Source organism: Phragmites australis, chromosome 2, assembly GCF_958298935.1.
Source record: "Phragmites australis chromosome 2, lpPhrAust1.1, whole genome shotgun sequence".
Classification (NCBI taxonomy): Eukaryota; Viridiplantae; Streptophyta; class Magnoliopsida; order Poales; family Poaceae; genus Phragmites; species Phragmites australis.
Window position 1 is genome coordinate 46438906 of NC_084922.1, and position 15116 is coordinate 46454021.

A 15116-nucleotide genomic window follows, 5' to 3' on the forward strand; every position below is an offset into this window, starting at 1 on the left:
TATTTGTTATTAGTTTTTTACCGTACCAATTTTAATATTTTGTTTTTTACGAAAAGTTTATAGATGCTTAAAACTTTTGTATCATTAGATTAGTTGTGAAATGTACTTTATAGTATTATATATTTTTTAATATTTATATATTTTTTAAAAAACGTAAAATTAAAATTATTAAAGTAAAACCTGTGACAAGTAAAGAAACGAAAGACTACCGCCCAGACGTGGCAACCCTGTACATCTCATCCATTCATGCCCAGCATGCACCAAACACATCCTAGGACTAGGACTACCTCCCAGACGTGGGCCCCGACGCCGGAGCATGGTGTCTGCTTGCTCTGGGCCTCTGGCCAGCGACAGACCGGGATTACATGCGCGACGACGCCGATCGCTCCACGGATCACGGTTCCCGCTTCCCCCTACCCGGGGCGGGTCTCACTCATCCCCATCCGCTGCGCACGTCCAAACCAAACGCGCCGCCTGTGGCCGGCCCCGGCCGTGCCCTGACTTTTCTTGCACCCGCTGCATTGGCCGGCCCGGCCCGGCCCGCCAGTAGAAATCAGCGGGATCCTGCCGTGTGCCCTGCGCCGCGGCCGGCGGGCCCGGGCGGTTGGTCTGAATGACTGAATCGTCGTGGTCATCGTGGACAGCGGAACGGCGGGCACGGCACACCGACAGGTGCCGCATCCAATCCCACGGCACGGCAATCCCGAAACCCCAATCCCATGCAATAATTCCTCACCCAACGCTGTCATCCACCGAAATACTCCCCGCCGCGGCGTCTCCCACGTCTCCTGTCCCTCCTCGGCCTCCACGCTCGCTCTCAGAGTCTCACTCCACGCTGCGCGCCGCTATTTATACTAGTATACTACCACCACCATCACCACCACCTTGTACCGTACTCTCAACTCCGGCGATGGCCACCTCCGCCGTCGCCGGCTTCTGCTCCGCCCTTCGGTTCCTCCTCTTAGTGCTGCTTCTACCGTCGCTCGCCGCCGCCTCAAATGTGACATACGACCACCGCTCCCTCATCATCTCCGGCCGCCGCCGCCTCCTCATCTCCGCCTCCATCCACTATCCCCGCAGCGTCCCCGCGGTACGTACGACCCCTCTACACCAACCCACGCTCACTCCGCGCGAGCGCGCGCTCGTAGTGTGCTAACTCTGCTGCACCCTTGCCCGTAGATGTGGCCCAAACTGGTGGCCGGGGCCAAGGACGGCGGCGCCGACTGCATCGAGACTTACGTCTTCTGGAACGGCCACGAGACCGCCCCAGGCCAGGTTCGCGCGCCGCTTCGAAATCAAACGTTGTTCTGCAAATATTTTACTCCGTGAACAAAATGTGGATTTCCATGTGGTGAATTGCTCTGGATTGCAGTACTACTTCGAGGACCGATTCGACCTGGTGCGATTCATAAGGGTCGTCAAGGACGCCGGGCTGTACCTGATCCTGCGCATCGGGCCGTTCGTCGCTGCCGAGTGGAACTTCGGGTTCGCTTCTTCTGCTCAGTGCTCACTGTTGTGATTGATTGTAATTTTGCTGTATTGTTACAGTGTGTTGATTTCATGACGGATGGGTTAATTTGTGAATTGTGTATGGGGTTTCAGAGGCGTGCCGGTATGGTTGCATTACGTGCCAGGGACGGTGTTCCGTACGAACAACGAGCCATTCAAGGTGGCGGTGGCTTACGCATTTCATGGAATCTGTGGTAATTATGCTAGTTTTGTGCTAACTGTGTGAGTTTCCTGTATGCAGAGCCATATGAAAAGCTTCACGACCTACATCGTGGATATGATGAAGAAAGAGCAGCTCTTCGCTTCGCAGGGAGGGAACATTATCCTAGCGCAGGTCATAGTAGTTGTTCTAGTATTTTAAATTCTAGTTGGAGTGGAAATTTGGGGCCCTAAAACACCGAACTGCCTCAATTCAATTTTGCTGTTCCTCACAATTGACAAGTTTACTGGAAGTTGTATTCTGCATTACAGATAGAAAATGAATATGGAGATAGTGGTGAACAAGCATATGGAGCTGGCGGCAAGCCATATGCAATGTGGGCGGCTAGTATGGCTCTTGCTCAGAACACTGGTGTCCCTTGGATCATGTGCCAGCAGTATGATGCTCCTGACCCTGTGGTTAGTTTTTTTACATCCAATGCTCGTTTTGTTATGCAATAGCTAAGGCTTAAACATGAATTGCTTCATCAAACATACTAGTATCACTCAAATTGCAATGTACTGTACAAAATTCTTTGATGGACTAGCACAAATGCTATATTTCTTTGCTAACAATGGGTTCGATGGCATGTTCTTGGATTTGTATGTTAAAATTAAGAGCCATTACAATAGGAAAAGAAAGCTGAACGGCAGATAATTGATGGTACATGAGATTTTAATTCTGATATTGATGAGATAGAATTTCTGCAACTCCTGGGACTACAAGTAAACACTTCCACAACTATTTTCTTCATATTTGCAGATAAACACTTGCAATTCATTCTATTGCGATCAATTCCAGCCAAATTCTCCAACCAAGCCAAAAATGTGGACTGAGAACTGGCCAGGATGGTAATGCATTTTGCATACTTCCTATAGCAACATATTACATTTAATACTGCTCCTATGTTGTTGATAATGCAATACGGAGTAAACTATGTACACTATTTTCTTTTTTCACTTCTATTCTCAAAAATCAAAATTGAAGCTAAATGATCCGCTACTTTTGTCTCTTTCAATTTTTGTTTAGGTTCCAGACTTTTGGTGAAGGTAATCCCCACAGACCACCTGAAGATGTGGCATTTGCTGTTGCACGGTTTTTTGAGAAAGGCGGTAGTCTTCAGAATTACTATGTGGTAATGCCTTTGCGTAATTGATATTCTAACTTAGCAAAGGTTTGTGCATCATGGGCTCATGGCACCTCATATTCTAAGTTGCCAAAGGCACTATTTGCTGTTAGTTACAGTCAAGCATATGAAATAGTGAAATCATAATTACTCAGTATGTCTACCTTGTGAAAATTGAAAATTTCATATTACTGAGAGTTGACCAAGTTTCCTCTATCCTTTTGAAGTATCATGGTGGAACAAACTTTGGTCGTACTACTGGGGGGCCATTTATTACAACTAGCTACGACTATGATGCACCGATCGATGAATATGGTTTGACTTTATTGCTCTTACGACTACTGTGCATCACGGCCTAAACCCATCTTAATATTGTTAAATGATATGAAATTCAGGCCTTAGGAGATTTCCAAAATGGGCACATCTGAGGGAGCTTCACAAATCTATAAAATTGTGCGAGCATACTCTGCTTTATGGCAACACAACATTTCTTTCCCTGGGCCCGAAACAAGAGGTAAGCTTTATTGTCACGGGGCTATAATAACTTGTGAGCTAACACTGTAATACAGTTATATCCAACATGTTTACCTCAGTTACCTATCAATGAAAGTTCGGTCTTTCTAACATCTTTATAGCTAAACTCATTTCTGTTGTAAATGACATCTAATGGTTACTCGATATATGCTGCTTTGTTAAATCACTATGAGCTCATATGTTTACTTGCGGCATACTGTAAATCGGCTTATGTGTTACTGCATATCACCATTCCTTTTCTTTCCCCAAATCCCGCATTTTCATCATCCTACTGGCTTTTGAGGTTAATAGTCAATCTCTGTTTACAGGCTGATGTTTACACTGGTCAGTCTGGAGGATGTGTTGCATTCCTGGCTAACATTGATTCAGACAAGGACAAAGTTGTCACTTTCCGTAACAGGCAATATGATCTTCCTGCTTGGTCAGTTAGTATCCTACCTGATTGCAAGAATGTGGTGTTCAACACTGCAAAGGTATTCAATTTTTGTGGTGCTTTCACTTTCCAGATTAGGAACACATTTAGCCTTGTCAGGGTAACACTCTTCTTGGGCAGATAAATAAAGAATAGCAGAAGAACTAACGACAAAAAGTATGTAGGCATGTAGCCATTACTTTAACAATTATGAGTTCATTGAGAAACACGGTATTTGTACCTTTTATTTTTTTTAAAAAAAAACTTCTGGCTTTTGATGACCGGTGATCTTTAGGTGCAATCTCAAACTGTGATGGTGGACATGGTTCCAGAAAGTTTGCAAGCATCAAAACCTGATCGGTGGAGCATTTTCAGAGAGAAAACTGGGATTTGGGGTAAAAATGACTTCATCCGAAATGGATTTGTGGACCATATTAATACAACGAAGGACTCTACTGACTACCTATGGTATACAACAAGGTTGGTCTACTTCAGGCTATCCTTATGTTTTGTGTAAGCATATTGTGTAGTGAATGTCACGTGTGGCGTGTCTGGACGAGAGTAAGTGCGGATGGGATAATTGTGAGTGATCGGAGGCCTTGGCCCTGGACCTCGCTGGTGCGGCGGTTGCGCCATGATCGGCGACTGCACCGTCGAGGCAGGGAAGAAGGAGAGAATAGTAGAGACAACTTTTCTGCTTGCTTTTATTCCTCACGCTTTCCCCTTTTATAGATCAAGGGTTGATGCTAACAAACTCCCTAACAACTGATCTAACTCTTAACGAAAATATCTAATCCTAACAAATGAACAAATGAAACTTATCCATGCTAATTGAATAACGATTGCAAGCAGCTTGATCTGATTTGCCTATGGGGCCGTTGTCCTCTTGTTGCGCTGGTTGTAGGTGCGCCCAACCATGACATCTCTCCCCTCCTCCGGAAACAGCTCGTCCTCGAGCTGGAGCTGGAATTATGGATACCGCAGTTTGAATTCATCCAGGAGCTCCCAAGAAGCTTTAGCTGCAGATAGGCCCTGCAATTGCACGAGCAACTCTTTGCGGCCGCGTGCCAGGTGCGCCTTGAGGGCCTTGGATGGCTGGGGGTGACTCGGCCATGTAGAACCGGAAGAAGCGCAGGCACCGTTGGTGGAGGATCACCATGGAATGGCTTCAAAACTCCCACATGAAACATGTCATGGATGTGGGCATTAGGTGGTAGGCGGAGTCGATATGCTACATCGTTGATGCACTCCATCACTTCCTAAGGGCCGAAATATTTGGGCCCAAGTTTAGTGCGCCCTTTGACAGAGATGGAAGAAGCATGACGATGTAAGAGTCGGAGCCACACCTATTGGCCAACGACGTACTCTCGGTCCTTGTGCTTGCGATCGTAGTGGCGTTTGTGGTACTGCTGAGCCTGCTCGAGCCGGTCTTGGACTTCCGCCAAGAATGCATCGCGGTCGGCCAGCAGGTGATCCACGACTGGACGATGAGCGAAGCCGACCTCATAGGAACAGAGCTATGGGGGCGACCGTCCATAGACAATAGCGAACGACGAAGCCCGAATGGACGACTGGTATGAAGTGTTGTAAGCGAACTCGGCCCATGGTAGCCAACGAAGCTAGTCCTTTGGCTTGTCACCGGTCAGGCAGCGGAGATACATTGTGATGATTTTGTTCACCACCTCCGATTGTCCATCCGATTAGGGGTGAAAAACGGAGCTGAAGTTGAGCTTCACACCCACCAAGCGAAACAACTCCGTCCAGAAGCTGCCTGTGAACACTAGATGTTGATCACTAACAATGGATGTTGGCACTCCGTGGAGACGCACAATGTCGTTGAAGAAAATCCGTGCAATGGACTGCGTCGTGTACAGGTGTGCGAGCGGAAGGAAGTGTGCCATCTTCGAAAAGTGATCTACATAGTCAGAATGACATTCTTGCCATGGATGTGCGGAAGTCCCTCGATGAAATCCATTACTATGTCGGACCACACAGTCGATGGAATCCGAGCGGCTGGAGCAAGCTGGCTGGGTGCAGTTGCTCCCTTTTGTTCTGTTGGCACGTTGAACACGTACGCACATGGTTCTGGACCAAAGTGCGAGTGTTCGGAATGTGGAAGTCCGCGCGTAGTCATTGCAGCGTCTTTGGCACGCCTTCGTGTCCCGCATTGTGAGCTGCGGTGAGGATGATAGGGAGCGACGGCGAGGTGGATGGCATGTAGATGCGGCCCTTGAATGTGACGAGGCCATCCTGGACCACCCACGGCCTGTGCTGCGTGCCCGAGGTGATGTTGTCACGGAGGGCTTGCAGCGCAGCGGTGGTCACTTCAACGCGTAGATCATCAAAGATGACGAAGTGTGTTGTCATAATAGCCATGGCCATCGGAGAATCCTTGTTGCGGCGAGATAGGGCGTCCGCCACAACATTGTTGCTGCCTGGTTTGTACTCCACATGGAAATCATATCCAAGAAGTTTGCTCACCCAATGGTGCTGCGGAATGGTTGACAAACGTTGGTCAAGGAGATACTTCAGACTGAAATGGTCCGTGCGTACCAGAAATCGACGACCCCACAAATGTGGCCGCTAGTGGCGCACCGCCTGCACAAGGCCAATGAGCTCGCGTTCATATGCCGCAAGCTTGGCATGGCGCACTTCGATGGGCCTGCTAAAGAAGGCGATGGCGCCCAAGCCCTGGTGCGAGACAGCGTCGAACCCGTGCCCGGACGCGTCACACTCCATAATGAACTCGATGGCGAAATCGGGTAGCTACAACACCGGTGCTGTTGTTAGCACTGCCTTTAACGCGCGAAATGCCTGGTCCGCATCTATTCCCCACGCGAATGTTTCCTTCAAAAGTTTGGTGAGTGGTGCGGCAATGACACTGTAATCACGGATGAACTTGCGATAGTAGCCTGCTAATCCAAGGAACTCGCACACCGTCCGGACTGATTGAGGTCTTGGCCAATCGACCACAGCCTGGATCTTTTGCTCGTCCATGGCCACGTCGGCGGTGGAGACAACGTGTCCGAGGCAACAACGGACTGATTCTGTGTCGAAGAAACATTTGGACCGTTTGAGGAAGAGGCGGTGCCGCTACAGGGCCTGGAACATAGCGCGGATGTGCTGAAGATGCTCTGCCCACGACGTGCTATATGTTAAAATATCGTCGAAGAAGATGAGGACGAAGCGGCGAAGAAATGGACGGAGCACCTCGTTCATGAGCGCCTGGAATGTGGCCGACGCATTGGAGAGTCCGAAAGGCATGACTAAAAACTCGAAAAGACCTTGATGTGTGCGGAATGCCGCATTGGAGAGTTTGAAAGGCATGACAAAAAACTCAAAAAGACCTTGATGTGTGCGGAATGCCGTTTTCGGAACGTCATCAGGGTGCATCAAGACTTGGTGGTAGCCGGACCGGAGATCAAGTTTGGTGAAGAACCTTGCGCCGCATAGTTCATCTAGGAGCTCGTCGATGACTGGTATTGGGAAGTTGTCCTTGATGGTGCAGGCGTTTAGAGCACGATAGTCGACACAGAACCATGATCCATCGCTCTTCTTGACAAGTAGGATCGGGGATGAGAACGCTGACGAGCTGCGCCAAATCGTGCCTTGCCGTAGCATGTCATCACACTATCATTCCAATTTGTCCTTCTGTAGCTGTGCGTAGCGGTAGGGTCGCACTGCTAAGGCGTCGGTCCCCGCCTTCAAGTGAATCCGGTGGTAGTGGTCTCTGGACGACGGTAGACCGCGAGGCTCGGAGAAAAGCCGAACTCGTTGAGGAGCTCCGCCATCAGCTTTTGGCCCGTATAGACCAGCGCCTGGGTAGGCTGTTGTACCTTGGGAGTGCCCTACCATTGGATGCGGTGGCTGTTCCATGAGAACGCCATTGTCAGGGCGGTGAAATCCCAGGTGATGGGCCCGAGTGTCCCGAGCCACTGCACGCCAAGGACCAGGTCAAAGCCGACGAGTGGAATGGCGAAGAAGTCGAGGGTGAACTCGTCGCCGTCGATCGTCATGGTGAGGCCACGGCACACCTACGCCGGATACGCGGTCACCGTTGGCGACCATGACTTGGATGTCGTCGCATCCATGGAGGGAAATGCCGGCCGCCTTTACTGCTCTGTCGGCGATGAAGTTATGTGTCGAGCCTGAGTCCAGTAGAGCTATAAAGTCGCGTCCGTGCACCCGTGCCGTCACACGAATCGTCTGGGCCGAGGGCGATTGAATGCAGGTGAAGGCCGCCAGAGATATTGTTGGCGTCTCATTAGGCACGTCGTGCTCTACTTCGTCGGGATGGATCTCCAGGACAAATAGCTGTTTGCACTTGTGGCCTGGGAGAAAGTTCTCGTCGTAGTTGTAGCAAAGTCCCTGCTCGCGTCGAGCAGCCATCTTAGCGGCCGTGAGCATGAGCCGTGGTATGGCACGCTGGGAGGCTGGCGTAGTCGGTGCTGTGGTGGTTGCTGCCGGGTTGGTGGTGATCGTGGTGCGCAGCATCGTGCGTGCCGATGGTGGCCGCGACCCAGCCTGGGCTACACTGTGCGCGCGACGCCCATAAGCGCGAGCCAAATTCATTGCTTTGTCGAGTGTCGTAGGCTCCTGTAGCTCGACGTCGATCCGAAGTGGCTCTCGCAGCCCGGTGGTGATTTGATCTGTTGGCTCTTCGTCAGCAGCCTGGCACGACAGAGTAGTGCGAGAAATTGTTCGCAATAATCCGCCACGGCACTAGACCGCTTGAGTGCCGTGAGTTCGCCAAGTGGGTCGCTGCGCAAGGGCGGCCCAAAGCGGGTGTGGACGAGCTTGACGAAGTGGTTCCATATTGGCGTGCCGATGTCCCTTTTGAGCCGGTAGTACCACATCTGGGCGGGGCTGCTCATGTTGAATGAGTAGTGCGAGAAATTGTTCGCAATAATCTGCCACGGCGCCAGACCGTTTGAGCACCGTGAGTTCGCCTAGTGGGCCCGCGCAAGGGCGGCCCAAAGCGGGTGTGGACGAGCTTGATGAAGTGGTTCCATGTTGGCGTGCCGATGTCCCTTTCGAGCCGGTAGTACCACATCTGGGCGGGGCCGCTCATGTTGAATGAGGCCAACCATACCTTGTTGGTCTCCGGCGGTTGCTGGCCACGGTGCAGCCAGGGCAAGGGATCCTCCCTCCCATCGAAAACCGGAAAATTGAGTTTGTGGAACATGGGAACGCTGTCATGTTGGGTTGTTGCCTCGGCGGCAGATGGGTCAAGTTACTCGGTGCCGAATGGTATGTCGAGGATGCCCTTCTTGTTGGCGGCGTCCATCTCCTCCAAGCTCTTGCCTTTGCCGTGCTCCAGGCGGCTGATCGCGATGTTATGCGTCTGCTGCTGTTGGACGACGTCAGCGCAGGAGGCGGAAAGGCTATCGACCTTTTCGTGTAGCCGCTTGTTGTCCAAGGCCAGTTGCTGGAGGAGATTGTGGAGACTTAGGAGCGTTGGAGTTTCATCGTTGTTTGCCATGGAAAAAGGCACGGCGGAGATCGTTAGCAAATCTGATACCAAAGATGTCACGTGTGGCCTGTCTGGACGAGAGTTAGAGCGGATGGGATAGTCGTGAGTGATCGAAGGCCTTGGCCCTGGACCTCGCCGGCGCGGCGGTTGCGCCGTGATCGGCAACCGCACTGTTGAGGCAGGGAGGAAGGAGAGAGTAGTAGAGATAACTTTTCTGCTTGCTTTTATTCCTCACGCTTTCCCCTTCTACAGATCAAGGGTTGATGCTAACAAACTCCCTAACAACTGATCTAACTCTTAACCAAAATATCAAATCCTAACAAATGAAACTTATCCATGCTAACTGAATAGCGATTGCAAGCAGCTCGAACTGATTTGCCTATGTGGCCGTCATCCTCTTGTTGCGCCGGCTGTAGGTGCGCCCAACCATGACAGTGAATGAATACACATGTATCAACCAGAGAGGAAAGACCTTAATATCCATTCATCATATATGATGATTTTGCTCCGCACCATCCTTTGCATGTTCCGGTTCGACGTGCGACTTCAGTTCGTTTTTTATGATATCTACAGTTTTAGTGTGGATGGAAGTCACTCATCAAAAGGGAGCCATGCTGTTCTTAATATTGACTCAAAAGGCCATGGTGTCCATGCTTTCCTGAACAATGCGCTTATAGGTTTGTTCTTTACTCTTACTTTATGATGACAAATAATCCATTTAACGTAAATCTTTGAGTAGATTTTTGCTGGACGTTTCCACAGTTCCTACTCAGCCCATATGAATCTTCTATGTATCCATATATTCCCGTGTGGTCAAAATATATCCTTGAGAAGTAGACTGCTCGTTTCTACCAGTCAGTGATCAGTCATCCTTTTGTTTTGAAGGACTGCTGGATCATACTTCTTCTGCAGGGTTTCTTACTCTTAGATACTAGCTCTTAAATTTACAGTTCTCTCCTGATTATTGAGTTCCTCTGTCATTGCGCTTATGGTTGAGGATCTCTCTTTCCTCCAGGTAGTGCATATGGTAATGGCTCAAAATCAAGTTTCACTGCGGGATTGCCTATCAACTTGAGGACTGGGAAGAATGAACTTGCCCTACTGAGTATGACTATTGGTTTACAAGTAAGCACTTGCTGTTTAAAATCATTATCCTTGAATTATCTGTGTGAAAATCTTTACATGCTCATTGCTCTTCTATGTGCATGCAAATGGCATCTACAATGAGTCACTCTTGAGAAACGGAGAAACATATGCCTTTTTTAAGTAAAAATTTACATGTTTAATGTGTTAAGCCAGACTTTTTCTACCTTCAAGTTAACTGCTTGAGTTATCAGACTGATGAGGTCTTTATGCACTCTCTAAGAATGCAGGACCCTTTTATGAATGGGTAGGAGCAGGCCTTACAAGTGTGAAGATCTCTGGCTTGAAAAATGGAACCATAGACTTGTCTTCAAATAATTGGGCATACAAGGTACAATCATCAAGGTTCTTCAAATTGTTCAGACAAATTTCTATTTGTGAATTTGACATGGAAAGTACATGATGAATTTGATATGATTCAACCCTCTTTATTTAGAGAGTACCAGCGCTTGTTTTTTCTGCTGATATATCCAGAAATTGAGATAACTGTTTGTTCGTTTGTGTGTTTTTAATATATATTTGTTGATAGATTGGATTGGAAGGGGAATATTATAGTTTGTTCAAGCCCAATCAGGGAAGTAACCAACGGTGGATACCACAATCTGAGCCTCCAAAAAATCAACCTTTGACATGGTACAAGGTAACCTTCTATGATCTTTATCATCCAGGTGGACTTTTCGCATCCTGCTACTCGTGTTAATCAAACAAGCTTCTAGGTAATTGTTGACGTTCCTCAAGGAGATGACCCAGTTGGGATAGACATGCAGTCTATGGGGAAAGGCCTGGCTTGGTTGAATGGAAATGCCATAGGGAGGTATTGGCCCAGGACTAGTTCTACTGATAATAGGTGCACTCCCAATTGTAACTACAGAGGAAAGTTTTCTCCAGACAAGTGCAGGACAGGTTGTGGAAATCCAACTCAAAGATGGTAATGCAACAAAATGTCGCACAGTTCACAGCCATATTTTATTTATTTACATATGTGTTGTAATTCACATACTGTTTTATTTGGTCTAGGTACCATATCCCACGGTCATGGTTTCATCCCTCAGGAAACACCCTTGTGGTTTTTGAGGAGAAGGGCGGGGATCCCACGAAGATCACATTCTCAAGAAGAGTTGTGACAAGCGCGTGCTCCTTTGTGTCAGAGCACTATCCTTCCATAGACTTGGAGTCCTGGGATAAAAGTACCACGAACGATGGCACAGCCACAGCCAAAGTACAGTTGTTTTGCCCCAAGGGTAAAAATATATCTTCAGTAAAGTTTGCAAGCTTTGGAAACCCCAGTGGAACGTGTAGATCATATCAACGAGGAAGCTGCCACCACCCGAATTCTTTATCTATTGCTGAGAAGGTAAAATTTGCAATGGAATTCTTGAGTCATGACACTAATATGCACATGAATCTGATCTCAGAATCAAAGGTCCAATGACCATCAATTCTGACTTTTTGAGATGTGTTGATGATGCATGTGGACTTGGATCAACGCACGTGAATTTAGTCTTGGAACTCGATCACTGTCAGTTCTGAGTTCTGACTTTTGCAGTGTTAGTGCAATTGGGATTAGAGTACGTTTTACAGTCCTATACCGTTGGGTTGAATTTTTTTTAGGGACATCGGGATGAACACCTATAAAGATTTAACCTTGCATTCTAAAGCAACCATGAGTTCCATATGAGTTGTTTGATAACTCTTAATGGATTATAATTATATAGAGATCTAAATATCATATTATTGATTGTATCAAACTTCTCTTTTCCTCCTTCCTGAACAGTTTCTTCCTTTTGTTCTTGGCAGGCTTGTCTGAACATCAATAGCTGTACAGTCTCCCTGTCAGATGAGGTCTTCGGGAAAGATATTTGCCCTGGAGTCACCAAAACACTTGCCGTTGAAGCAGACTGTTCTTAGTGAGTAATCTTGGTTATGGATTCCACCTCTACAAATGCGCTCATCAAAATTTCAAACTTGTAACGCTTGTTTTATTATATGCTATGACAAAAATCTACCTAGTTTTAGATTAGGTCTTCTGAGCGTGATACGAGCTTTTGCTTTGTTGGAAGTTCTTGCTCGACAATGACCCAACACTCTTGACAGGTGACAATTAAGGACGCTGATAGTTGTCATCTGCTGCAGCAATTGCATTGCATAACAGACCCACCATGCACTGTATGATTAAGAACCATGAACAAACTGCCATGACGCATGGAAACCCGATGTGCATGAAAATATTCAGAACTGGTATGCCCTCTGTTATGGATATCAGATCGCACTAAATAGCATCCATTGTTCTCTCTTGGTGTTGTGTCACGTCATGAACTTTATGGATTAGCAAAATGATTCAACGCTATTCATAAATTTTAATTTGATGTCTTGTCTTTTTCTTGCAATCGGGGGACACACAAGCTTTCGCACTGTATGATACGACCATGATCACAGTGACTGTAGATGGAGTAGAAGAAACCTCTAGCTTAATGCCCCGTTTGCCGTAGCTTCTGGCTTAGACCTGTTTGCGCTGTACGGACATTGGGGCTATACATATTAAATGTTCAATCAGCTCATGAACTGAGTTGTCCTCGTCACTTCAGACCCTTCGAATGGAAGAATATTCGCACGTATACATATTAAAACTGCGAGTATTCGTCCATTCGAAGTATAAACAGAATCCAATGCAAATGTCTTACGCAATTTTGTTTCAATTTTTTTGGGCGAAGTCAAACTGAGAACCGGATTTATTTGCCAAAGCATATGGGTTGTTGCAAAAGGCTGTTTACTTTTATCCAAATAAGCTCGAAAGTGTATTTCAGAAGACTAGTAGTTGTTATAGCTAAGATTGGCCAGGGTGTTCAGCTGCCATCAACTTCTTAACCTCACACATGAGACAGTATTATAAGATGAGATAGCGAGTGTATTGGAGCATCCATCATAGATAGGCATGGCAGGCCGTCCCAGCCATTTCTTTGCTATGAGCAATACAAACCAAGCGTTTTGTGTATGTTAAAACACTTGTCATACTGGATGATTTAGCACACATAAGCAGGGCCCAGAACATGATTGCTCTCTGTTATCCACTAACACAAACCTCTCATCAGAACACTGATGCAGGGAAAGATGAGGCTTCCCATTGCAAAAACAAAAAATGGTTCTTTTAGCAGTGGCATCCTTTTAGAGTGTATTTATTAGAAGTTTCTTCTTCTTCATTTTAAAATTTTTGTAACATCAATCAACTGTTTTTGGTGCTATTCGGACCAATCAGAAATTTTTCAGAAAGTTCTTACCTTCAGATTCTTTTCTTTTCAAAATTAGGGCTTCTATATTACTTGAAGGATCTAGGCAGAATGTCTGATAGATATCTTTCCCCATCTGCCGACACTTCAATGATGCAATTCTGCTATTATAATGTCGTATACTGATGTTACATCAGGTCGTTTCACCGGTTGCAACAATGACATAAAGGAAACCAGAACAAGAAAAAGAAAGAAAGAAATGATTGTGCTCGGTTACCAAATTACCTTGGAGCTGATGGATCAGCTGTGATTTGGACGCCAGTTAAGCGCATGCCAAACTGTCATGACAGTGTAGTTCTAATCCTATTAGTTTGCCGTAATGGCGTAACTGGGAATTTAATCATGCTATCCTCTCTTATCTCCCAACATGCAATATCATTGTCAATTGGCAATTTTCTAAGCAGCCTTTGCTATTATACAGTTTCCATTTGGAAAGAACAGGACAAGATCAAGGACATCAACTTGAAGGGAAATAAAAACACCACACCCCCAACTTAGCAGATAGTCTCCAAGATTTTTTTGGGAACAAGGGATAGGATCCAAGAAATTGCAGGCAATAATAAACATGTCAATGATTTGGAAAATGATTTTTTTTATGATCATGATGTCAACTTCAAATCTTTTCGCAGAGATGGTGAATTGGATGAGCCCCTCTCCCTAGCTGCACCTAGAGCAGTTTGTTGCCTATCTATCCATCTACTGAATATGTAGAACTAATAAAAAAGGTTTAGTTTGCTTGATCTGTCCCTATCATTTCGTGTCGTTTCAAATTGTACAAGAGCGTCAAAGGGTTAATGTGTACCCTGAGATAAAAGACGACCGATCTATGTATCCTCAACTCTATGAGGTTCAGAGCGTATTTCACTCTGTTTCAGTGTCTATTCCAACATGAAAGAACATACCTTTCGTTGCAATAAATACTTTTCCTGAACTAAATAAAACCCTAGAAAACATCATTTCATATACTGTCAATAGCAGTACTGAAATAGTGAAAGGAGAAATTCAAGAGAACGACTAGATTGTACCGCGAATCATTGGGTTCTTTTGGTTCAATTAATAATTTTATTTCGTTGTTCTTGCTTCAACTTTACTGCAAGTTTTTCTCTAACGAGAAATGGAAGGAAGCAACGCTGATCGGATCACAGCCAATAGAGATACGACTGCATGATTGTCCACTCAGTGCAGACATTGCTCAACGAGTGGGATCTTTTCCACTGGCGTCCACAGAATTTCACCTCACGGCTTTTCTTGTGTAACTAATCTTCGTTGAAGTGTCAAAATCAGGTAGCATGATATGTAGACCTGACCTGGACGTAAAATAAGGTCAAACAGGTCCACCTCTCATGTTTCACTCAACAACTCTGCCCTGATGTATTTTTTTCTTGCTGCTATTCGTTGATCTTTCTGGTAGGAGCAGCATTACTAGTTTCTGAAGG

The 15116-nt window shown here is 46.4% G+C and overlaps 1 protein-coding gene across 3 annotated transcripts; it reads left to right on the forward strand.

Annotated features, from left to right (window-relative positions):
• Positions 1-734: 734 nt before the first annotated feature.
• LOC133909282 (beta-galactosidase 3-like) lies at positions 735-14420 on the forward strand. Of its 3 annotated transcripts, XM_062351646.1 has the most exons (20): positions 735-1090; positions 1180-1275; positions 1373-1485; positions 1603-1669; positions 1751-1843; positions 1981-2127; positions 2471-2559; positions 2738-2843; positions 3062-3149; positions 3230-3348; positions 3677-3841; positions 4076-4260; positions 9827-9930; positions 10269-10378; positions 10620-10727; positions 10926-11036; positions 11113-11324; positions 11414-11750; positions 12194-12303; positions 12491-14420. In XM_062351646.1, coding segments are annotated over exons 1-20 (2541 nt in total). In that variant the 5' UTR covers positions 735-910; the 3' UTR covers positions 12492-14420. The 3 variants fall into 3 exon arrangements, 2 of the variants coding, with proteins under 2 accessions (XP_062207630.1, XP_062207629.1); XM_062351645.1 differs by having other exon boundaries at positions 12194-14420; XR_009908346.1 differs by lacking the exons at positions 11113-11324; positions 11414-11750; positions 12194-12303; positions 12491-14420 and having other exon boundaries at positions 10627-10727.
• Positions 14421-15116: the final 696 nt, after the last annotated feature.

Excerpts from the sequence above, each read along its gene's own strand:
- LOC133909282 (XM_062351645.1), top strand. The coding sequence starts at position 911 with ATGGCCACCTCCGCCGTCGCCGGCTTCTGCTCCGCCCTTCGGTTCCTC. Across the intron at positions 3,349-3,676 it reads CCCTGGGCCCGAAACAAGAG|GCTGATGTTTACACTGGTCA; the intron begins GTAAGCTTTATT and ends CTCTGTTTACAG. Across the intron at positions 11,037-11,112 it reads AACCTTTGACATGGTACAAG|GTAATTGTTGACGTTCCTCA; the intron begins GTAACCTTCTAT and ends ACAAGCTTCTAG.